The 24,913-nt window shown below is 54.0% G+C and overlaps 1 protein-coding gene and 1 long non-coding RNA gene across 2 annotated transcripts; both read right to left on the reverse strand.

Moving 5' to 3' along the window:
- Positions 1-228: 228 nt before the first annotated feature.
- LOC123345987 lies at positions 229-7,776 on the reverse strand. Its single transcript, XR_006572895.1, has 3 exons — positions 7,690-7,776; positions 6,097-6,249; positions 229-359 (listed from the first exon to the last, which is right to left on the reverse strand). It is a non-coding gene; the product is annotated as an uncharacterized LOC123345987 (long non-coding RNA).
- A 187-nt stretch (positions 7,777-7,963) lies between these two features.
- On the reverse strand, positions 7,964-9,654 carry LOC123346806 (maestro heat-like repeat family member 5). The gene is made up of 3 exons (XM_044984261.1): positions 9,403-9,654; positions 8,537-8,641; positions 7,964-8,140 (listed from the first exon to the last, which is right to left on the reverse strand). The coding sequence occupies exons 1-3, from the start codon at positions 9,595-9,597 to the stop codon at positions 7,964-7,966; spliced, it is 477 nt and encodes a 158-aa protein (XP_044840196.1). The 5' UTR covers positions 9,598-9,654.
- Between the last annotated feature and the right edge of the window lie 15,259 nt (positions 9,655-24,913).

The following is a 24,913-nucleotide window of genomic DNA, read 5'->3' on the forward strand; positions in this document are numbered from 1 at the left end:
CCTGGGAGCACGGGGAATGGGATGGGGGTCAGAGCAAGGAAAGAGGGGAGGGGTACGGGAGTGAGGGGAAGAGCTTATGCCCCAGATGAAGGACGTTTGGGGTCAGAGGGAAGGAGCCTGGTCCACAGAGAGGGGAGAGAGTTTCTGTCAGTGACAGGGGCCTCCATTTCCCCTTCCACTAGCCCCCATTTACAGTGAGACAGAGCAGTACCTGCACCAGGGAGCAGAAGTTGCTGAACATGGGAGGGGAACCTTTAAGGGCATCAGATGAGGCGCAGCCCTTGCAGCGCCTCAGGCACCTGGTGCAAGTGCCGGATGATGCGGAGCTGGCACATCACCTTGGCTGTGACATCCTCCAGCTGCAGAGGAACGAGAACATGTCAGAGACTGAGGGTACGTCTACACTACAAGACTATTTCGAATCTACTTAATTCGAATTTGTGGAATCGACCTTATGAAGTCGAATTTGTGTATCCACACTAAATACACTAATTCGACTGTCTGAGTCCACAGTAACGGGGCCAGCGTCGACTTTGGAAGCGGTGCACTGTGGGAAGCTATCCCACAGTTCCCGCACTCCCCGCTGCCCATTGGAATGCTGGGTAGAGACCCCAATGCCTGCTGGGGGAAAAAATGTGTCGAGGGTGGTTTTGGGTAACTGTCGTCATTGAACCGTCAATCACGCCCTCCCTCCCTCCCTGAAAGCGCCTGCGGGCAATCTGTTCGTGCACTTTTCTGCTCAGTGACAGCGCGGGCGCCACAGCACTTTGAGCACGTATCCCGCTGCAGTTAGGGCCGTTGTCAACTCCTCGCACCTTATCGTCCACCTCTTCCACAGTCAGCTGCTGAGAAATAGGGCTACTTTTCAATGGTGCTGCGAGCACTGGTGGACCATGGGGGACGTTTTACCAACATCAACGTCGGGTGGCCAGGCAAAGTTCATGACGTGCTTGTTTTCAGGAACTCTGGTCTGTTTAGACGCCTGCAGGAAGGTAGTTTCTTCCCGGACCACAAAATAAGTCTTGGGGATGTGCAGATGCCTATAGTGATCGTCGGGGACCCAGCCTACCCGCTAATGCCCTGGCTCGTGAAGCTCTGTGCAGGCGCCTTGCACAGCGACAAGGAACTCTTCAAGTACCAGCGAGCAGTGAGCAGCGTGACCTGTGACTGTTCAGTTTCTTTACAGAGACGCTGAACCTGCCCCTGTTTCTTTACCAAGTGACTGTTGACTATCATCTGCAGTTACATACCCCGCCCACCCCGCTTCCCCAACTTCCAACACACGTATAAAAATAAAATACATGTTCCACTGAAACTTTACAAAGGTTTCTTTATTGATGACTTTGCGTTACAGGGTTGAAACTGGGACACGGACTGTGCTGGGTAGGGTGTGCAGTGATGTAAAGACCACCTGTAAACTCGAGGAATGACAGGCTCCCGCTCCCAGAGCGGTCTGCAGTGCCGGACTGGATGTTTCAACGGAGCCTGCCATCCCTCCTTTTTGGGACTCTGTGTGCGTGTGCTATGTGGCCTTTTGGCGGGGGAGGACGGATACAGATTCCTCTGCTGCATGGCTCTGTGGTCCAGGACAGGGACCGTTGCTTGAGATCTGTAACCCCCCTCCCCCGCTACAAAGTCACGTACCCCCCCACCCACACAGAACCTGCAAACCACCTCCCATACCGACCAGGGTGCGTACTGACTGCAGTGTGTGTGTGACCTGCTGCTGATCCTGCCCCCATGTCTGTACCCTGGTAAAGGTGATTGTCCTGTCAAATTACCAACCCCCTTCCCCCCCTTCAAACACAGTCTCCTCTAAAAGAACATGACAGAAAAAGTAATTAACAGAAAAGTATTTTTTATTATCAACTAGACAGTTAGGGGATGAAACTGGGATGGGGGCTTGGGTGAGGCGGGAAGGAAAGGACTTCTCAAAATTTAGGATATTAGAGCTTTTCGGTACTTGAGCACTCTGCTGGGGTGCAGTGACAGTTTACACGGCCTCTGGCGCCCCTCCTTCTGGTTATTTTGGGTGAGGGGGGTATGGGACTTTGTGGCGGGGGAGGGCGGTTGCAGATACACTGCAGGGGGGCTCTGTCCTCCTGCCTGAGGTCCTGCAGAACATGCACAAGGCGCAGGAGCATGTCCGTTTGCTCCCTCATTAGTCCAAGCAGCGTTTGAGTCGAATGCTTGTCTTCCTCACGCCACCTCTCCTCCCGTTCACTGTGTGAGCGCTGGTACAGAGAGAGGTTCTCCCTCCACTGGCTCTGCTGGTCCGCCTCGTCTCGGAAGCACCCCATAAGTTCAGCGAACATCTCGTCCCCTGTCTTTTTCTTTCGCCGCCTAATCTTTGCCAGCCTCTGTGAGGGGGATGCTGTGGCAGGTCTGGAGACAGTCAAAGCTGTGTGATGGGAAAAAGGGAGTGAATTCCTTGTAAAGATAAATTTTGGCGAACAATGAACACAGTCTAGTCTGTCTCTGTGAATTCTGGGTTGAGATCCCAGTGCCTGATGGGGCAAAAACCATTTTCGCGGGTGGTTCTGGGTAAATGTCGTCAGTCATCCCTTCCTCCGGGAAAGCTACAGCAGACAATCATTTCAAGCCCGTTTTCCCTGGATTGCCCTGGCAGACGCCACAGCGTGGAAACCATGGAGCCTATTTTGCCTTTTGTGCCTGTCACCGTATGTGTACTAGATGCCGCTGACAGAGGCGGTCCAGCAGCGCTACACAGCAGCATGCTTTTGCTTTTGCATGATAGCAGAGATGGTTACCAGCCATACTGTACCATCTACCATACCATAAATTGGTAATAAGATGGGCATGGTTACCAGTCCTTTTGCACTGCGCCATTTGCTGCTGTTATAAGTGCCCCTGGCTGCTCTTAGCCAGGGGCGCAAAAGCCAAAATTGGGAATGACTCCCTGAGTCAATTCCTCCTTTTTGGTATGTAAAAATAGAATCAGTACTGCCTAGAATATGGGCAAGTGTATTAGAGAACCACTGTATCAGAGAACCAGAGAGCACAGCTGCTCTGTGTCAGATCCAGCATAGATTATGAGCTGAATGCTATTCACAGGGGGTGCTCCTGCAACAACCCCACCTGTTCATTCCATTCTTCCCCAGCCTTCCTGGGCTACCATAGCATTGTCCCCCCCACTTGTGTGATGAAGTAATAAAGAATGCAGGAATAAGACACAGTGACTTGTTAGTGAGAAATGAGTGGAAGGCAGCCTCCAGTTGCTATGATAGTCCAGATAGGACATTAAGGAGTGTGGAGGAGAGGAGCCCAGCATCCTGCTGCTAGTCCAGGGGCAATTGAATCTTTTCTTTACACATGAAGGGTGGGGGCTGATGAAGCTCAGCCCCCTGTTGCTATGATGAGGACGGTTACCAGCCATACTGCACCATCTACCAGGAAAAATTAGGGCCAGGCGCCCTTGATCGACCTCACAGATGCTAGTCGGCATGGTTACCAGTCCTTTTGCACTGCCCCATATGCCAATAGGCTGATGATGAGAACAGATACCAGCCATATTGCACCATCAGCTATCCATAGCGTGGGGGGAGTGAGGATGTCGGTGTTCAGTGCTGCACCATCGCATCTATCTTCAGCATTCAGTAAAGATACGGTGACATGTAAAAGAGTCAACAGAGGATTGTTTTCCCTTTCACTTCTGGGGGTGGGGGGCGGGTGCGTAAATTGCCGAGCTATGCTCTGACCCACCGCGGACACTGTGTTTGACCCTAGAAGCATTTAGAGCTCAGCCAAGAATGCAAATGCTTTTCGGAGACAGCAGGAACTGTGGGATACCTTGCGGCCTCAGTCCCCCCTCCCTCCATGAGCGTCCATTTGATTCTTTGGCTTTCCGTTACGCTCATCACGCAGCAGCGTGCTGAGTCTGTGCTATGCCGTCTGTCCGGAGTTTTTTGAAAAATACTCTGGACCAGGCGTAACATTACAGTAATTCCCCTAATTAGATGCAGGACTCTCCGAGCGAGATCACCCTGAGGACGGTCACTGAAGGAGATAGAGAGTGCATGCTGCGTGAAAGCCAGCACAAACCAGGGCCCTATGCAGCCGTGCTCGGGGAGGCAATGCTCCCTGAGTACCTCATGAAAGCCTCGCGCGGAAAAGTGTGCTACCACGGAGCACCCAATAAGGCAGCTCTCCCCAGGAACCTCCTGCGGAGGCTTTTCGATTACCTCCAGGAGAGCTTCGTGGAGATCTCCCAGGAGGATTTCTGTTCTATCCCCATATATAGAGAGACCTCCTTTTCACATACTTCAGATTCCTGTTATATTAAGAATAAAAGTTTACATGGTTAAAGCACTTACCGAGTGATCCTTCCCCTGATTCAGGGTCCGGGTTAATGGCCGGGGACGGTTGGTAGGGGATCTCCGTGACGGTGATGAAGAGATCCTGGCTGTCGGGGAAACCAGCGTTGTAAGTGCTGTCGCCTGCCTCGTCCTCCACAAACCCTTCCTCATCTTCCCCATCCGCGAACATCGCCGAGGAACTGGCCGTTGACACTGTCCCATCGTCAGGGTCCATGGTCGCTGGTGGGGCAGTGGTGGCAGGCTCCGTAGCGTCCGTTTTCCGCTTTGATTTTTTGGTAGCCTTGTCTTTGGTCCTTGATTTTCACGCGGCGCTGCTTGGCATCCCGGCTGTATCCTCTGTCTCTCATGGCTTTGGAGACCTTCTCGTAGGTCTTTCCATTCCGTTTTTTGGAGCGCAGCTCCGAAAGCACAGACTCCTCGCCCCACACACCGATCAGATCCAAGAGTTCCCGGTTAGTCTATGCTGGGTCCCTCTTTCTATTCAGAGATTACATGAACTCCTCTGCTGGAGAGCTCTGCATTGCTGCCGGTGCTGCTGAGCTCGCCCCGATGTCCAACCACGAAATGAGATTCTAACTGTCCAGACAGGAAAAGGAATTCAAATTTTCCCGGGACTTTTCCTGTGTGGCTGGTCAGAGCATCCAAGATCGGACTGCTGTCCAGAGCGTCAACAGAGTGGTGCAGTGTGGGATAGCTCCCGGAGCTAGTAAGTTCGATTTGCATCCACACCTAGCCTAATTCGAGATAGCCATGTCGAATTTAGCGCTACTCCCCTCGTCGGGGTGGAGTACCAAATTCGAACTAAAGAGCCCTCTAGGTCGAATTAAACGGCTTCCTAGTGTGGACGGTTGAGCGGTTAATTCGAATTAATGCTGCTAAATTCGATTTAAAGTCCTAGTGTAGACCAGGCCTGAAACACTGCCCAGGAATCAGGGATGATTAAGGGCACCTGGAACCAGCACCCTTTCCACCCAGCAGTTGCTCATGTCTGAGTGGTGGATTCACCCTCCTGATCCCCAGGATGGAGGCTTGTTGTCCTCTCTAGTGACCTCCAGTGCCAACCCCCCTCCTTGTAGGGTTAGCTCCTGCCACTTCCCCCTCAGTGCCCCTGACAGCTGTTCCACTTCCAACCCACCTTGGGATACCGCTCAAGTTCGTAGAACCCTCTCCTCCGCCCCGACCTCTATCCCCACCCAGGTACCGCAGGGAGGGGGGCAGGAGGGATTCTGGCAGCAGTGAAGTGGGATGGGGGGAGGTTGAGACCTTTCCCCAAGTCACCCCAGTGACAAATGCTGAAGCCAGAGGATGGCAGCCCTGGTGAACGGGGCAGGTCAGCAGCCCCTGCTGACTGAATCCTCCTGTTCTCTCTAGAGCGGGTCCAGCCCTGCCAGCAGCAGGACAAGCTTCCCCCACCCATGTGCCTCAGACCTGCCTGGCCAATCGATGTCACCCATCAGTCCTTGGCCTCCCAGGCTGACAGTGATGGGAGCAGCTCCGGGTGGTGGCTCGGGTGACATGGACACTAGGCCATGGGGAAATGGGTGCAGTTCTGTGGGGCAGGAGAGGTTCACAGGGGGCACTTAGGCGACTCTCCTGCCCTTCCCAGGAGTGAGAGCAGAGCGTCACATCCTAAGAACACAAGTCCATGAAGTCCACAAGTCCCCACTAGGCTCCTTGCTCCCAGGCCAGTGAATGGTGATAGGATGGGAATGAGACCTGGGCCCTGCCCCAAGCTCCTGAGTCTAATGCAGCTGCTCACCTTGTCCCCCAGCAGCTGCTGGTCTTCCCCCAGGATGGAGTATGTGAGGAGCAGCCCAGCCTGGCTGACACGCAGCAGGGGGTCGTGGATCGCCAGCATTGCTGTCTGGAGGAAGGATCTTCTCTGCCCCTCAGAGAAGAATTTTCCAAAGACCTAAAACCAGCAGGACACGAGGCTTTAGCAGATTGCCCAGAGCCAGCCTCCAAGTCCTGGAGATAGAATGGCCTCAGCGTCTGGTGCCCCAAAGGGAGGGTGAGAGAGCTGCTATAGCCAAGGCAGTTCATTCCCCAGGAGGCTTTCAGGGTCCCATGGCTCAGGGAAGCCCCTTTCTTAAAAGGTGGCAGATGCTTAGGGACCAAAGCCTCCAGTGGCTCTTTCTGGAGGGCAATTTATCGCAGGGGCCATGATGGGCTGGAAATGGATCTCTAATGTGGGTGAGCAGGGCCCACTCTGCTGTGCAGCGCATAGAGATGATAGGGGACCCTGTATTGCACCTCAGTGGCTAGAGAAGTGTGTGTGTGGGGGTGTTGTTTGGAGCTGACAGGCCAAAGGTCTATTCCCCCCCCCCCCAAATTAGTGATTTCTCTAGTAGCTGGGTATGGCCTCTGCAGCTCCTGGGTTTCTTCCAAAGGGAATCCAGTCTGGAATGTGACCAGGATACGAAGGTTCATGTCCCTGCCTCATCACACACACTCCTCGGAAACTTTTCTTCTGCTGCAGCAATTCAGCTTGTGGGAAGCAGGACAAGCTCACACAGTCTCACTCACGTGGCGGCTATAGGGTAGCATTCTGTAGATGCAGTTGTAGATCCAGGAGCCATTCCAAGGCCTCCTCTGTGATGTTGTGGAAATCACCCATTTCACCTTTGACTCCAATCTGAGGGCACTGGGTTATGGTGTGTTCCAAGGTTTGGATGTTCTCACCACAGTTGTGAGACAGGGGGAGGGGTGGGGGGAGAGTCTTTGATTTTCTACTTGTGCAGCAAGTAGCCGCAACTTGGGTCAGCGATAATGTGCTTCTTTGGAACAGTGGCTGAGGTCCAGATACTCTGCCATTCCCTGGCTGGGTCTGGAGACATGAGGCAGTGCATGTGGTCCATATTGGCTCTGGAGCTCACTGTGTCCCCTACCCAGTTCCCAGGTTGGTACATTCTGCTTCCTGACTGGCAATGGAATTGGGCAAACCCCCAACTCCTTTCTCTGCTTCTACTGGGTGCAGGGAATTGAACAAGGGTCTGATGAAGCAATAGTGACTGACTGACCCAGTGCTCTCCTCTCAGACACTTGGGGATCAGCCAGGGGGACAAGGAGCAGAGAGACACCCAGAGCCATAATCGTCTATTAACTCACCCATCCGGGGATTCTCCTTATGCCACGTAGCAATGGCTCCATGAAAGACACTCAAATCACGGCAACTAGCGAGGTTCCAATGTGGGACCTTTAGCACCAGCCTGTCCCACTGGATGCTGGGTGAGGAACTCTGAGCTGGAAATAAGGAGTGGACTCTTGTCCTGTCTCCAGGAGGCATCCACTGCAGGGACCCCAGCCAGCCCCACTCCCTGAGCTGTGTCATGCCCTGCCACAGTGTCCTTACCTCCCCCACCCTGGCTGTGTTTATAGCCCAGGAGCCTGCTGTCCTGGTGCCAGTCGTGGCACCACAGATCTTCTGCCTTGTGTATGGTCAGGCCTGGAGGAGAGAGAGAGAGAGACACTTTGATCATTCTGGTTGCAGTTTCTGTGTCCTTCCAATCCCATTGGTGGCTGCACAGTGGAGTGGAGAAGAACAGAGGCAGAGAGAGACTTGTCCTCCAGCTGGGGTCAGGCTGAGACAAATTGTCTGGGGTCCCATTATCCACCTGGGGTCACTCTCAGACCCCTACTGGGTTCTGTGTGCCAGCGGGTTCCTTACCCCTCTGTTGGAGCAGCAGCTGGTAGAGCCAGTAAGTCCCCTCCCTGGCCTGCTGGCTGATGTCCTTGTCTGGGTCACTGACAAACAGAGCCAGCTGTGCCACGTGGTGACCCATCCTAGGGAACTCTGCTGAGATCTAATGGAAGGGAGAGGAGAGGGGACTCCATTAGCATTTTCCTGTCAGATCCCTGTCCTCCCTGGGCCAGAAGGCTCCTTCCCCTTAGCCCCTCTGCAGGAGATGCTGGGGGGGAGGAGCCTGGGATAGGCCCTTCATTTGCTCTGTTGCCAAGGGGGCCAGGAGCTGCTTTGGGATGCCAAGCAGGGGCTGGAGTATGGTCCCCTTAAAGGCCCAGGGACAACACAATCAGGACAAGAAGAACTTGACTCAAGCCTATCTCAGTCCCGGCTCTGACTCTGCCTCCCCAAGAGGAACACTCTGAACCCACAGCCCCTGCAGCAGCAGATCCTACAGCCCATTGGAGCCAGCCCGCCTACGCCTGGAGTCAGGAAGCTGGGGTCAGAGGTCACTTACATCAAACTCAGGGAACGTGACTGCAAATCTGAACAGGGATGTGCTGCTCCTAATGGCCCTGGCTCTCTCCTGGGACACGCTGGACACGATCCAGAGGTTGACATGCTGTGGGGAAAGGAGGCAGGTCAGGATCAATGGGCAGGTGGTGCTTTGCAAATGAGCCCCCCCAACACCAAGCCCCAGGGGCCCGATACATTATGCGCAGGGGGAATAGCTGAGTCATTGATCACAGAGCTTTAGAAGGGGATTCTTTCCCCCAGGACGCAGTTTGTATCCTGCAGGTCACAACTTGTCAGGGTCTCTCTAGATTGGGACAAGGTTCGGTGTTGGGGCTGGTCCCATCCTCCCAGAAGTCCTGATTCCTGAACAATTCACCAGAAAGGAGACTGGAACCCTCGCCCTTCCCTGCTACTGAAATCCTTGGTGGGATGTAGTGAGTCACTGAGAGCACAATCCCCACAGGAATTTCAGAGCATACCAGAGAGAAGGGCTGATTCCCTGAGGTCCTCCTGTTTCTCTAGGAAGAAGCATGTGCCTCTTCTCTGAGAACCAGCTCCGGAATCTCATGGGCTCTGTGTCTTAAAGGGTGTGTGTGTTTCAGACTCTCACTCCCCAAGACAGCCAGGGGCCCTGTGGTTAGTGCTCAACAGAACCAGGCAGAGCTCTGGCTTGAAGTCCCAGCTCCTTCCTCTGTCCCTCAAGAAAGCAGGACCTGACACTGCATTGCACTGACCTCCCCATCCAAGGACGCCCACTGGGGACCCAGCTAGGAGGACAGAATAGAAAATGGATCTTCCAGTCTCTCCTTACCAGTCCCCCAAAGAGTTAAGGTAAAATTGGTTCCCACTCCTCCTTATGGGGCTCACCTCCAAGATGCAGTGGAGCCTGTCGGCGTCTGGGGACTCTGCCAGCAGGTTTCCCAGCATGGCATCCAGGAGCTCTGGCCTGACTTTGTGTAGCGCCTGCAAAGCATGGGTCAGAGTTAGGGAAACTGGGCCTACGCCTGCCACAGGATGGGAAGAGGGGTCTCTGGGAAGCACTGGTGAGACTCCCATACACATATCCTGGCCTCTCTCATTCACATCCCACTGCAGGCAATTAGCAAGGATTGATGATACCTGGATCTTTGATCCATGAGCTTAGCAGGTCTCTGCAGAGGGCCTTGTAGGCAGAAGAGTATGAAACAGTCAAGTTGCTATGGATGGAAGCTGGGCTGCTGGGCAAAACATGGCATATGAAAGAAAGAAAGAAAGAAAGAAAGAAAGAAAGAAAGAAAGAAAGAAAGAAAGAAAGAAAGAAAGAGAAAGAAAGAAAGGGTATGTCTACACTACAAGAGTAGTTCGATTTAACAAGGGTCGAATTTGTGGATTAGACCTTATGAAGTCAAATTTGTGTATCCACACTAAGGACACTAATTCGACTTTGTGAGTCCACACTAACGGGGTAAGCGTCGACATTGGAAGCGGTGCATTCTGGGCAGCTATCCCACAGTTCCCGCAGTCCCCGCTTCCCATTGGAATGCTGGGTAGAGCCCCCAATGCCTGCTGGGGGAAAAATGTGTCGAGGGTGGTTTTGGGTAACTGTCGTCATTCAACCGTCACTCCCGCCCTCCCTCCCTGAAAGCGCCGGCGGGAAATCTGTTCGCGCACTTTTCTGGTCAGTGACAGGGTGGACGCCACAGCACTGCGAGCATGGAGCCCACTGCGATCATCGCTGCACTTATGGCCGTTGTCAACTCCTCGCACCTTATCATCCAACTCTTCCACAGTCAGCTGCTGAGAAATCGGGCGAGGAGGCTCCGGCAGCACGGTGAGGACATGAAGTCTGAGAGTGGCACAGACCTCTCAGAAAGCACGGGATCCCGCGCCGTGGAGATCATGGTGGCAATGGGTCAAGTTCATGCTGTGGGACGGCGATTCTGGGCCCGGGAAACAAGCACGGACTGGTGGGACCGCATAGTGCTGCAGGTCTGGGATGAATCACAGTGGCTGCGAAACTTCCACATGCATAAGGGCACTTTCCTTGAACAATGTGACTTGCTGTCCCCTGCCCTGAAGCGCCAGGACACCCGGATGCGAGCAGCCCTGAGTGTGCAGAAATGAGTGGCCATAGCCCTCTGGAAACTTGCAACGCCAGACAGCTACCGGTCAGTAGCGAACCACTTTGGCGTGGGCAAATCTACCGTGGGGGTTGCTGTGATGCAAGTAGCCCACGCAATCGTTGAGCAACTGCTGTCAAAGGTAGTGACCCTGGGAAACATCCAGGTCGTCATAGATGGCTTCGCCGCGATGGGATTCCCAAACTGTGGTGGGGCTATAGATGGAACTCACATCCCTATCCTGGGACCGGCCCACCAGGCAAGCCAGTATATTAACCGAAAGGGCTACTTTTCAATGGTGCTGCAAGCACTGGTGGACCATAGGGGACGTTTTACCAACATCTACATCGGGTGGCCGGGCAAGGTTCATGACGCGCATGTTTTTAGGAACTCTTGTCTGTTTAGACGCCTGCAGGATGGTAGTTTCTTCCCGGACCACAAAATAACTGTAGGGGATGTGGAGATGCCTACAGTGATCCTCGGGGACCCAGCCTACCCGCTAATGCCCTGGCTCATGAAGCCCTATACAGGCCCCCTGGACAGTGACAAAGACCTCTTCAACTACCGGCTGAGCAAGTGCAGAATGGTGGTGGAGTGTGATTTCGGGCGTCTCAAGGGGAGATGGAGGAGTTTACTGACTCGCTCGGATCTCAGCGAAACCAATATCCCCATTGTTATTGCAGCTTGCTGTGTGCTCCACAATCTCTGTGAGAGCAAGGGGGAGACCTTTATGGTGGGATGGGAGGTTGAGACAAATCGCGTGGTTGCTGATTACGCTCAGCCAGACACTCCTGCGATTAGAAGAGCCCAGCGGGAAGCGCTGTGCATCCGGGAGGCTTTGAAAGCTAGGTTCCTCAGCGAGCAGGGTAACCTGTGACTGTTCATTTTTTTTACTGAGAAGCTGACCCTGCCCCTGTTTCAGTTACTGTTGACTTTTTTCTGCGGTTACATACCCCGTTCACCAGGTTTCCCCCCTTCCAACACACATTTGAAAATAAAGTTAATGGAACATTGTTAATTAACAAAGTTTTCTTTACTAATGAATTCACGTTAAAGGGTTCAAACAGGGACGCAGACTGTGGTGGGTAGGGTGTGCAGTGATGTACAGACCGCTTCTACACTCGAGGAATGACAGGCTCCTGCTCCTAGAGCGGTCTCTGGGGGGAGGACGGTTACAGGTGGCTGTGCAGGAAGGGGTGGGTTTGCAGGAAGAGGTGAGGGGTGCAGGCTTTGGGACGGAGTTTGGGTGCAGGCTCTGGGCTGGGGGTGGGGGTGTAGGAAGGGGTGAGGGGTGTGTGGGAAGGGGGAGTAGGTGTAGGGGGATGAGGGCTCTGGCTGGGGCTCAGGGCATCGGAGAGGCTCATGGCTAGGGTGGAAGGGCGTGGTAAGGGCAGCCTGCCTTGCCATTTGTGGATGGCAGGCGCTAGGACCCTGGGGCAGCAGACACCTCCCAGACTGACCTAGGTCAGCAGACACCTCCCAGACTGACCCGGGTGCCTAGTGACTGCACTCTGTGTGTGACCTGCTGTTGATCCTGCCCCCATGTCTGTACTCTGGTAATGGTGGCTGTCCTATGCAATTACCAAACCTCTCCCCCCCCTTCACACAAAGTTTTCTGCAAAGAAACATGACGGAAACAGTAATTAACAGCAAACTATTTTTAATACTCAACTACACAGTTGGGGAATGAAGCTGGGATTTGGGATTGTGTGAGCCAGGAAGGGAAGCACTTCTCAAAATTTAGGGAATGAGAGCTGTTTGGTACATGAGCGCTCTGCTGGGGTGGAGTGACAGTTTTCACGGCCCCTAGCGCCCCTCCTTCTTGTTATTTTGGGTGAGGGGGGTATGGGACTTTGTGGCGGGGGAGGGCGGTTGCAGATACAGTGCAGGGGGGCTCTCTCCTCCTGCCTGCGGTCCTGCAGAACATCCACAAGGCGCCAGAGCGTGTCCGTTTGCTCCCTCATTAGGCCAAGCAGCGTTTGAGTCGCCTGCTGGTCTTCCTGCCGCCACCTGTCCTCCCGTTCGCTGTGTGAGCGCTGGTACTGAGAGAGGGTCTCCCTCCACTGGCTCTGCTGGGCCGCCTCGGCTCGGGAGCAGGCCATCAGTTCAGCGAACATCTGGTCCCGACTCTTTTTCTTTCGCCGCCTAATCTGCGCCAGCCTCTGTGAGGGGGATGCCGGGGCAGGTTGGGAAACAGCCGCAGCTGTGTGATGGGGAAAAAGAAGTGAATTCCTTGCAAAGATACATGTTTGCGAACAATGAACACAGTCTAGTCTGTCTCTGTGAACAAGACCATGCACGGCACCTATCTCATGCACTCTCAGGACAAGTTCGAATTTTCGGCCTTCGCTTTCATTGCCTGGGGTCTTGCACTGGAGATCAGAGAAGCGGGGCAGGACAGCAGAATCCGTGTAGCAGCCAGGCATGGTAAGCCATAGACTTTAGGCTGCTTAAAACTTAATGTATAGCAGTGCCCTCCTGCTGCAGGCAATCCGGAAAGCATAAACTCTGCCCCTGTTCCGCCCCCTCGCGGCTGTCCCCGGGAAAGATCCCTGTATGCTGCCCCTCTGCAGCCTCCACCACGTGGCTGTAAAACGACGCTTGTTGTTATGCAAAGGAAAAGTGAAGCATTCCCAATAGTAACTTTACACTATTTCCCCTAATTAGATGCAGCAGTCGCCGAGTAAGATCACACTGAGGCGGGTCACTAAGAGAGACAGAGAGCGCATGCTGCGTGAAACCCAGCACAAACCAGGGCCCTATGATTCCATGCTCGTGGAGGCAATGCTCCCAGAGTACATGAGGATAGCCTGGCGCGGAAGAGTGTGCTTCCACGGAGCACCCAATAAGGAACCTCTCCCCAGGAACCTCCTGCGGAGGCTTTTCGAGTACCTCCACGAGAGCTTCTTGGAACTCTCCCAAGAGGATTTCTGTTCTATCCCCATATGCATTGACCTTCTTTTCATATAGTTTTTATTCCTGTTTTTTAAAAAATAAATGTTTACATGTTTATAGCACTTACCGACTGATCCTTCCCCTGATTCAGAGTCCGGGTTAACGTCCAGGGAGGGTTGGTAGGGGATCTCTGTGAGGGTGATGAAGAGATCCTGGCTGTCGGGAAAATCAGTATTGTAAGCGCTGTCGCCTGCCTCGTCCTCCACAAACCCTTCCACATCTTCCCCATCCGCGAACATCCCTGAGGAACTATCCATCGGCACTATCCCATCCTCAGAGTCCACGGTCAGTGGTGGGGTAGTGGTGGCGGCTGCACCTAGAATGGAATGCAGTGCCTCGTAGAAGCGGCATGTCTGGGGCTGGGCTCCGGAGCATCCGTTTGCCGCTTTGATTTTTTGGTAGCCTTGTCTCAGGTCCTTGATTTTCACGCGGCACTGCGTTATATCCCGGCTGTATCCTCTGAGTGCCATGGCTTTGGAGACCTTCTCGTAGGTCTTTGCATTCCGTTTTTTGGAGCGCAGCTCCGAAAGCACAGACTGATCGCCCCACACAGTGATCAGATCCAAGACTTCCCGGTCAGTCCATGCTGGGGCCCTCTTTCTACTCTGAGATTGCATGGACTCCTCTGCTGGAGAGCTCTGCATCGTTGCCAGTGCTGCTGAGCTCGCCCCGATGTCCAACCAGGAATTGAGATTCAAACTGGCCAGACAGGAAAAGGAATTCAAATTTTCCCGGGGCTTTTCCTGTGTGGCTGGTCAGAACATCTGAGCTCGGACTGCTGTCCAGAGCGTCAACAGAGTGGTGCAGTGTGGGATAGCTCCCGGAGCTACTAAGGTCGATTTCCGTCCACACATAGGCTAACTCGACATAGCCATGTCGAATTTAGTGCTACTCCCCTCGTCGGGGTGGAGTACCGAATTCGAACTAAAGAGCCCTCTAGGTCGAACTAATTAGCTTCCTGGTGTGGACGGTTGCACGGTTAAGTCGAATTAACGCTGCTAAATTCGACATAAACTCCTAGGCCTGGTCTACACTAGGACTTGAATTCGAATTTAGCAGCGTTAATTCGAATTAACCACGCACCCGTCCACACCAGGAAGCCATTTAATTCGACCTAGAGGGCTCTTTAGTTCGAATTCGGTACTCCACCCCGACGAGGGGAGTAGCGCTAAATTCGACATGGCTATGTCGAATTAGGCTAGGTGTGGATGCAAATCGAACTTACGAACTCCGGGAGCTATCCCATACTGCACCACTCTGTTGACGCTCTGGACAGCAGTCCGAGCTCGGATGCTCTGACCAGCCACACAGGAAAAGTCCTGGGAAAATTTGAATTCCTTTTCCTGTCTGGGCAGTTAGAATCTCATTTCGTGGTTGGACATCGGGGCGAGCTCAGCAGCACCGGCAGCGATGCAGAGCTCTCCAGCAGAGGAGTTCATGTAATCTCTGAATAGAAAGAGGGACCCAGCATAGACTGACCGGGAACTCTTGGATCTGATCGGTGTGTGGGGCAAGGAGTCTGTGCTTTCGGAGCTGCGCTCCAAAAAACGGAATGCAAAGACCTACGAGAAGGTCTCCAAAGCCATGAGAGACAGAGGATACAGCCGGGATGCAACGCAGTGCCGCGTGAAAATCAAGGACCCCAGACAAGGCTACCAAAAAATCAAAGCGGCAAACGGACGCTACGGAGCCTGCCACCACTGCCCCACCAGTGATAATGGACTCTGATGATGGGACAGTGTCGACGGACAGTTCCTTGGCGATGTTCGCGGACGGGGAAGATGAGGAAGGGTTTGTGGAGGACGAGGCAGGCGACAGCGCTTACAACGCTGGTTTCCCCGACAGCCAGAATCTCTTCATCACCGTCACGGAGATCCCCTACCAACCGTCCCCGGCCATTAACCCGGATCCTGAATCAGGGGAAGGAGCAGTCGGTAAGTGCTTTAACCATTTAAACTTTTATTCTTAATATAACAGGAATCTGAAGTATGTGAAAAGGAGGTCTCTCTATATATGGAGATAGAACAGAAATCCTCCTGGGAGATCTCCACGAAGCTTTCCTGGAGGTAATCGAAAAGCCTCCGCAGGAGGTTCCTGGGGAGAGCTGCCTTATTGGGTGCTCCATGGTAGCACACTTTTCCGCGCGAGGCTTTCATGAGGTACTCAGGGAGCATTGCCTCCCCGAGCACGGCTGCATAGGGCCCTGGTTTGTGCTGGCTTTCACGCAGCATGCGCTCTCTATCTCCTTCAGTGACCGTCCTCAGGGTGATCTCACTCGGAGAGTCCTGCATCTAATTAGGGGAATTACTGTAATGTTACGCCTTGTCCAAAGTATTTTTAAAAAATCTCCGGACAGACGGCATAGCAGAGACTCAGCACGCTGCTGCGTGACGAGCGTAACGGAAAGCCAAAGCATCAAATGGACGCTCATGGAGGGAGGGGGGACTGAGGACGCAAGGTATCCCACAGTTCCTGCTGTCTCCAAAAAGCATTTGCATTCTTGGCTGAGCTCCAAATGCTTCTAGGGTCAAAAACAGTGTCCGCGGTGGGTCAGAGCATAGCTAGGCAATTTACGCAGCCCCCCACCCACCCCCAGAAGTGAAAGGGAAAACAATCCTCTCTTGACTCTTTTACATGTCACCCTATCTTTACTGAATGCTGCAGATAGACGCGATGGTGCAGCACTCAACACCAACATCCTTGCTCCCCCCACGCTATGGATGGCTGATGGTACAATATGGCTGATATCCGTCCTCATCATCAGCCTATTGGCACATGGGGCTGTGCAAAAGGACTGGTAACCATGCCGACTAGCATCTGTCAGGTCCCCCAGTGTCAGGTGAACCTAATTTTTCATGGTAGATGGTGCAGTATGGCTGGTAACCATCTTCATCATAGCAACAGGGGGCTGAGCTTCATCAGCCCCCACCCTTCATGTGTAAAGAAAAGATTAAATTGCCCCAGGACTAGCAGCAGGATGCTGGGCTCCTCTCCTCCACACTCCTTAATGTCCTATCTGGACTATCATAGCAACTGGAGGCTGCCTTCCACTCATTTCTCACTAACAAGTCACTGTGTCTTATTCCTGCATTCTTTATTACTTCATCACACAAGTGGGGGGACAATGCTATGGTAGCCCAGGAAGGCTGGGGAAGAATGGAATGAACAGGTGGGGTTGTTGCAGGAGCACCCCCTGTGAATAGCATTCAGCTCATAATCTATGCAGGATCTGACACAGAGCAGCTGTGCTCTCTGGTTCTCTGATACAGTGGTTCTCTAGTACACTTGCCCATATTCTAGGCAGGACTGATTCTATTTTTAGATACCAAAAAGGAGAGATTGACTCAGGGAGTCATTCCCAATTTTGGCTTTTGCGCCCCTGGCTAAGAGCAGCCAGGGGCACTTATGACAGCAGCAAATGGTGCATTGCAAAAGAACTGGTAACCATGTTCATCTTATTACCAATTTATGATATGGTAGATGGTACAGTATAGCTAGTAGCCATCTCTGCTGTCATGCAAAAGCATGCTGCTGTGTAGCGCTGCTGGACCGCCTCTGTCAGCGGCATCTAGTACACATACGGTGACAGGCACAAAAGGCAAAACAGGCTCCATGGTTTCCACGCTGTGGCGTCTGCCAGGGTAATCCAGGGAAAACGGGCTTGAAATGATTGTCTGCTGTAGCTTTCCCGGAGGAAGGGATGACTGATGACATTTACCCAGAACCACCCGCGAAAATGGTTTTTGCCCCATCAGGCACTGGGATCTCAACCCAGAATTCACAGAGACAGACTAGACTGTGTTCATTGTTCGCAAAAATGTATCTTTGCAAGGAATTCACTCCCTTTTTCCCATCACACAGCTTCGACTGTCTCCAGACCTGCCACAGCATCCCCCTCACAGAGGCTGGCAAAGATTAGGCGGCGAAAGAAAAAGACAGGGGACGAGATGTTCGCTGAACTTATGGGGTGCTTCCGAGACGAGGCGGACCAGCAGAGCCAGTGGAGGGAGACCCTCTCTCTGTACCAGCGCTCACACAGCGAACGGGAGGAGAGGTGGCGTGAGGAAGACAAGCAGGCAACTCAAACGCTGCTTGGACTAATGAGGGAGCAAACGGACATGCTCCTGCGCCTTGTGCATGTTCTGCAGGACCTCAGGCAGGAGGACAGAGCCCCCCTGCAGTGTATCTGCAACCGCCCTCCCCCGCCACAAAGTCCCATACCCCCCTCACCCAAAATAACCAGAAGGAGGGGCGCCAGAGGCCGTGTAAACTGTCACTGCACCCCAGCAGAGTGCTCAAGTACCGAAAAGCTCTCATACCCTACATTTTGAGAAGTCCTTTCCTTCCCGCCTCACCCAAGCCCCCATCCCAGTTTCATCCCCTAACTGTCTAGTTGATAATAAAAAATACTTTTCTGTTAATTACTGTTTCCGTCATGTTCTTTTAGAGGAGACTGTGTTTGAAGGGGGGAAGGGGGTTGGTAATTTGACAGGACAATCACCTTTACCAGGGTACAGACATGGGGGCAGGATCAGCAGCAGGTCACACACACACTGCAGTCAGTACGCACCCTGGTCGGTATGGGAGGTGGTTTGCAGGTTCTGTGTGGGGGGGGGGTTGTGACTTTGTAGCGGGGGAGTGGGGTTACAGATCTCATGCAACGGTCCCTGTCCTGGACCACAGAGCCACGCAGCAGAGGAATCTGTATCCGTCCTCCCCCGCCAAAAGGCCACATAGCCCCCGCACACAGAGTCCCAAAAAGGAGGGATGGCAGGCTCCGTTGAAACATCCAGTCCGGCACTGCAGACCGCTCTGGGAGCAGGAGCCTGTCATTCCTCGAGTTTACAGGCGGTCTTTACATCACTGCACACCCTACCCAGCACAGTCCGTGTCCCAGTTTCAACCCTGTAACGCAAAGTCATCAATAAAGAAACCTTTGTAAAGTTACAGTGGAACATGTATTTTATTTTTAAACGTGTGTTGGAAGTTGGGGAAGCGGGGTGGGCGGGGTATGTAACTGCAGATGATAGTCAACAGTCACTTGGTAAAGAAACAGGGGCAGGTTCAGCTTCTCTGTAAAGAAACTGAACAGTCACAGGTCACGCTGCTCACTGCTCCCTGGTACTTGAAGAGTTCCTTGTCGCTGTGCAAGGCGCCTGCACAGAGCTTCAGGAGCCAGGGCATTAGCGGGTAGGCTGGGTCCCCGACGATCACTATAGGCATCTGCACATCCCCAAGACTTATTTTGTGGTACGGGAAGTAACTACCTTTCTGCAGGCGTCTAAACAGACCACAGTTCCTGAAAACACGCACGTCATGAACTTTGCCTGGCCACCCAACGTTGATGTTGGTAAAACGTCCCCCATGGTCCACCAGTGCTCGCAGCACCATTGAAAAGTAGCCCTATTTCTCAGCAGCTGACTGTGGAAGAGGTGGATGATAAGGTGCGAGGAGTTGACAACGGCCATAACTGCAGCGGGATCCGTGCTCAAAGTGCTGTGGCGCCCGCGCTGTCACTGAGCAGAAAAGTGCACGAACAGATTGCCCGCAGGCGCTTTCAGGGAGGGAGGGAGAGAGGGCGTGATTGACGGTTCAATGATGACAGTTACCCAAAACCACCCTCGACACATTTTTCCCCCCAGCATGCATTGGGGGGAAATCCCAGTATTCCAATGGGCAGCGGGGAGTGCGGGAACTGTGGGATAGCTTCCCACAGTGCACCACTTCCAAAATCGACGCTGGCCCCGTTACTGTGGACTCACACAGTCGAACTAGTGTATTTAGTGTGGATACACAACTTCGACTTCATAAGGTCGATTCCACAAATTCGAATTAAGTTGATTCGAAATAGTCTTGTAGTGTAGACATACCCCTAGTGTAGACCAGGCCAAAGAAAGACAGAATCCCCCAGGGAGGGGTAATCCTCTGGCGAGAAGGATCCAACCCTGCAGCTTGTTCCATCTCTGCCTACCCCACCCCTAAATCTGGAGCTCCAGCAAATCAAGGGAGCGGGGACCAAGGACCACTCTGGAAGAGGAGGAGGATGGAGGAGGAGGATGTACCTGGATGTTGATGGTGTCCTTCTCCGTGCCCAGGGTGAAGACCGAGCCAAGGGCAGCTTGCAAGAGGTGGGTCTCTAGGTCAGGCTCAAGGGCAGGTTTCATGGTGCTGGCAAAAGAGAGGAGCTGGTATTAGACTGTGCAGTACGGGGGTGGGACTGTCGCCAACATAGACACGAAACCACAGGGATACAGGCCCAGGCTGGCGAGAATGGAAATTGAGGCACTGAGTAGGGAATGACAAGGCCAAGGTGTCACAGACAGACAGTGGCAGGACAGGAATAGCGCCTGTTCCCTGGGGCCCGCTGCCCCTCCTGTATCTGAGCCCGGGAGTGAGCCCCTCCCCAAGGACCCTGGAATGTTAGTGGAGTGAAAAGAACAGCCCAGCCAGGAGAGAGTGAACCTTCCCACCCCACCAGCTCTGCCAGAGGAGCCATTCCTGGGAGGTGACCTGGGAGTGGGAGGGACAGTGACTCCCAGCCTTGGGCCTGAGCAGCACTGGTTTTAGGGGAGCCAGCGGGCGGGGGGGTGAGGAGAGGGGGTTGTCTCGGTACCTGAGGTTGCCCACTGCAGCCAGGCAGTTGGCGAGGATGGCGCTGGGTGGAGAGTCTTTAGGAAGCTCCTCAACGAGCTCCTGAGACGTGAAGGAGACAAAGGAGCGTAAGAGATTCGGGCCCTACTGACCCCTCCCAAAGAGGAGATTACACAGCCAGTGCCCCACATGGCCAGCAGGATCCCCCACTACCTCCCGCTCCTCCCATTTCTTCCTGCCCATCAAACTTGTCCCCCTTCCAGGATTCCTGCCCAGCTCAGTCCCAATCCCCTTCTTTCCTCTTCCCTGTCAAACCTGCCCCCATTCAGCACCATCCCGACTCCCAAGCTGGGACCATGTGATTCCTTGTCCCCCAGTCTCAGCTGCCCTCCGGCCCCACAATTCCCCCACTGCCCAATCTCACAATTTCTCCCTTCTCTTCTCCCCAGGATTCAGCCCCAGCAATCCCTGCCCTCTGCTGCCCCCTCCAACACCACCCAGCCCCCACCCATTAGCCCGGCGATACCCCGGCCAATCCCATGTCTCTCTCCTCCTTCCAGCTGCCGAATGATGTGTCTCACTCACCACAATCCTCTCCACCACAGCCGCCTTGCAGCAGCGTGGCTCCAGCGTGTCCTGCCCTCTGTCCTGTGCAGCAAGACATGCGGGGTAGATGCCCTGCAGGAACCTGAGCTGCTGCCCCTCATCCTGTACCCACCAGGAGTGGGGGATAGCGAGAGAGAACCTGTTAGCTGGGGACCTTCCTGCCCCACCCACACCAGGTCCAGGGCTCAGGCCTCAATGGGGGATGGTGGGGACCCACCTATTGTCCAAATCCCCCACGACTCCTACACAAGCAGGATCAGGAACTGGGACAGTGCCTGTGGGGGGAGGAGAACTCGGCTGTTGGGGACAAACACCCCCATCTTGGGGGTCCCACATCATGGATGTAAAAGGGCCCCATTAGGGGTGGTGGATCATCAGGGACAAGCCCCTCGGCAGGGGGTGGGGATGCTGGGAAGGGACAGGACAATCTTGGTTCCAGCCCAGGTGGGGAACATTTGTACCTTTTCTCTGCACTGGAGCTGCTCTCTGATGACCTTGAGAGCAGATTCATCTGTGGCCATGAACACCCATTCCTCCTCCTCTGAATCCCTGGGGGTCCCTGCACGAGGGAGAGAAGGGAACAGGGTGATGCCTGCTGCCACTTGGGGGCAGGACAGGGGCATGGTGGGGAGAGCAGGATTAAAGACACCCCCCCCTTTCCCATCTCAGGCACCCAGGGCAGATGGGGCCCCACACCTCCCTCTCAGGGATGCCTTCAGACCCCAACAGCTTCAGAAGCCCATAGCAGAGCCCCCCCCCCCACTGTCCAGGACTCCATGGGAGGTGCCAACTCCCCCAGCCCCACAGCATCAAGGGACAAAGTGGCAGCAGCTCTTGATGCCCCACCCCCAGGTCCCCTTGCTGCAGGGGCAGCTGTGTGACTGCTGCTGGTATCAGTGGGGTTCACATGGCTCAGGCCAGACACCTGGGCTGGGGACCCCCCCCCCCCCCCGCCATATCCCTGGGAGAGTGTCTGGGCCCAGGGTGTTCACATCCCCATCCTCACCCCTCCCTGAGCCCAGCCTGGCTCCTCACCTGGAACAAAGCAGCAGCGTCCATCAGCATCGCTGCTGTTAGAGTCCCAGGCGCTGCTGCTGTCCCATGCTGAGCTGCTGGTGCTGGGACAGGGATCTTCCACCTCCTGGCCTGAGGGGGCTGGAAGATCCTCAGGGGCCGGGCAGAGCGATGTCTCCTGCTGGGCTCCTGGGGCTGCTGCTGCCCACACAACAAGCCCCAGAGCATCCCTGCCCGGCGCCCCTCCTGGGCTGGGTAGTGTCTGCGAAACCCCATCCTGAGCCAGCTCCATCTGGGCCTGGTCGGGGCCTCTCCCAGCTCGGCGCCTGCGCCGGGAGCTGGGTTTGTTCACCAGAAGGCTGGGCCCTTCCACCTTCTGGCCTGGACGGGAGCTGCTTCCCCACCAGCGGGGACGGAGAGGTGGCTCTGCCCCTCGGGAAGATGGCAGCTGCTTCCCTCAGGCTCTGGGGCCACCTGCAGAGCCTTCTTCCTGAACATCCTCAGGAGCCCGGCCATCCTGGAACTGAGCGGGGAGCAGGTGTGAGTCTGGGCTCAAGGCAGCCTTTCACTCATGGGCCTTTTTGGTCCCTCCTCAGCCCTGCTCCAACCAGAGCAGCCCCTTCTCCCCCCCCCACAGGAGTGCAGGGAGTGCAAGCTACACACACTGGCAGGAGTTCATTGCATGATCTGCCCCCAGTGTTTCCCCTCCTAATCCCTGCTGCTGCTGCAATAGCCAGGAAGTCTCATCCTTTTAGAGCAATGGGGTCAGTCCCAAAGACCATCAGTTACTCTGGACAAGCAGCCCCCTCCTGCCATCCCAGGCCACACTCCCCTGCCCAGGCTACAGAAGGAACAGAACCCAGGTGTCCGGAGTTCTCCAGGGAAACCATTCCCCATCTCAAAGTCACAAAGACCCGAGGCACAGGAAGACCAGGGCCCTCCTCATTCCCCATTGATTTCCATGCTCAGCAGCTCACAGGGTCTGGCCCAACTCAGAGACTCTCAGCCTGGGGAACAGTGTCCCATAAGGGAAGGGCTGGGAGCCCCATTGCTGGGACCTTGCCAAACACACTGGAGATGGCTATGGAGAAGCCCCTGCCCACTCTGAGAATGAGGGGCTCTGTGGGGCTGTTTGCAAATGAAATCCCCCTTAGGAGATCTTCTGCCTCTCTCCAGACAGACAGGGGAAGCCACCGAGGAACCCTAATGCCACTCACTTGCTATAGGTGATGGTATGATGGATGGCGGATGTTCAGGGTCAGCAGATGTCCCTCGCTCTCCTCCTCACTCCCCAAGCCCAAGGCAGGCTGGAGAGGGTGGTGACCTGAGGAGTTACCCTGCCCAGCCAGCAGGCAGGGTGATGACACTAGGGCAATCAACTGGCTGTGAAAACAAGAGTCTGTCTTATTGCCAGGGGACGGAGAAAGTCAGCCAGCAGCAGCAGGGTGCAGAACACTGCCCTAGTGCGGAGGTGACAGCGCCTCCAGGATCCTGACATCCCAGCACTTTATACACCTTCCCAGAGCCTCCCAGCCCCCCTGGGCTGTAGCGATGGGACCCCAACCCTAGTAATGGGAAACGGGCCTCAGCTACCGGCTCACGCCGAGTGTCAGAGCCATGGATGGACCCCTTCACTAACCACTGCTGCACACTCCCTCCCACAGCTGGCAATTGCAACCAGGCCCTAATGTCCGGTCCCCCTGCCTTTGAGAGGGAGTGTCACTCCTGGTTCCATTGCTGCCTATTGATCTGTGGGACTGAGCAAGTTGCTCCCCCTCTCTATGGCTCTCTGGGACTCACATCCCCGAATGGGCTTTAAAAAAGACAATGGTTCAAGTTTGGCCCCAACTCTTTCTTGTTTCTCTCCACCAGCCATTTTAGCAAAGTTTAGAATTCTTGACATTCAGCACCTGGAAACGTCCCTTTCCCCTTCGCAGACAGCTTGAGCCTCCCTCCTCACCCAGGCTCTCTGCTGCCTGGAGTTAGAGAATTGACCCTATTCCCATTGCACCTACCCAAGGTGTCACACAGCAAAGCAGTGACAGAGCTAGAAAGAGAAGCCAACAATCCTGACTCCTGTTCTAACTAACAGACAACAACCCCCATGGAGGCAGGGATAGAGCCCAGGAAATAAGGGGTGAAAATTTTCATGGAAACCCTTTTCTGTCAGAAAATCCATTCAGACTAAACCACTTTGTTTCTTGAAATCATAACACGTAGGATGAAAATTCTTTGCAAACAAATATATGTTTGCAAAACAAGAGCATTTCATGTTTGTCACAGTTCATTAAACTGTCTCGTCGTACACAAAGAGGAGACACTGTGATCTAGAAAGTTAGATGAGATGCTTCAGTCTGAGCTAAGTAGTTGCTGCTCTTAACAATCTCAAAAGAATAAAATACCAATAAAATAGAATATTATGTCATAATCTTATATGACTCAGTGTGATAGGACACCTCCTATTCTGCACTGCTACTAGTGACACTCTTCAATGGATCCCCATCATCCACCCAGCGCGAGGTAGGTGGGAGAGGATTGTTATTCATACTTGACAGAAGGAGAAACTAAGGAGCAGTGACTTGTCTTAGCTGATGCAGCCAGTCAGTAGCAGAGTTGCTCTCAAATGAGCTACAGACCAACAGTTGTTCATAGTAATGGTCCAGCAAGTATTTTGGAAGAATTGGAATGTTAGAGAAGCTCATCAACTGCTCCGAGACAATGAATGGAGAGCAGCATCAACATTGGTCAAACATATCACTGGTTGTGACTTATTTGCTTGGTCATAAAAGAGAGCGACAAAGACCAGCGTTTCCTCCCTGTCAATAGCCCCCTCCTCAGCCAATCAAGGTTGAGACTTTGAGGGGTGGGAGGCTAAGGGTTCTCATCAAATAGCCCAAAGAATGGTGCAGGTCACCACTGAGGGGATCACTCTCAGAGCACTATTCCAGTCTCACCTCTCTGTGGGGGCCTCCCACAACCCCCCTGGTCCCCGCTGCACACACAGAGCTCCTGGTGGTGGGAGGAGAGCAGAGGAAAAGGACAAAGGAAGCAAGAAGAGAAAGGTAGGAGGGACAGAGGAAAATTAAAAACAAAAAGGAGAAACCCCAATGTTC

Source organism: Mauremys mutica, chromosome 12 (assembly GCF_020497125.1).
Source record: "Mauremys mutica isolate MM-2020 ecotype Southern chromosome 12, ASM2049712v1, whole genome shotgun sequence".
In the NCBI taxonomy this organism is placed as follows: domain Eukaryota; kingdom Metazoa; phylum Chordata; order Testudines; family Geoemydidae; genus Mauremys; species Mauremys mutica.

Coding starts and splice junctions, on each gene's coding strand:
- LOC123346806 (XM_044984261.1), bottom strand. CDS start 9,597: ATGTGTATGGGAGTCTCACCAGTGCTTCCCAGAGACCCCTCTTCCCAT. Junction 8,642..9,402: donor GGCTCCACTGCATCTTGGAG/GTGAGCCCCATA, acceptor CTTTCCCCACAG/CATGTCAACCTCTGGATCGT. Junction 8,141..8,536: donor TCACGTTCCCTGAGTTTGAT/GTAAGTGACCTC, acceptor CCCTTCCATTAG/ATCTCAGCAGAGTTCCCTAG.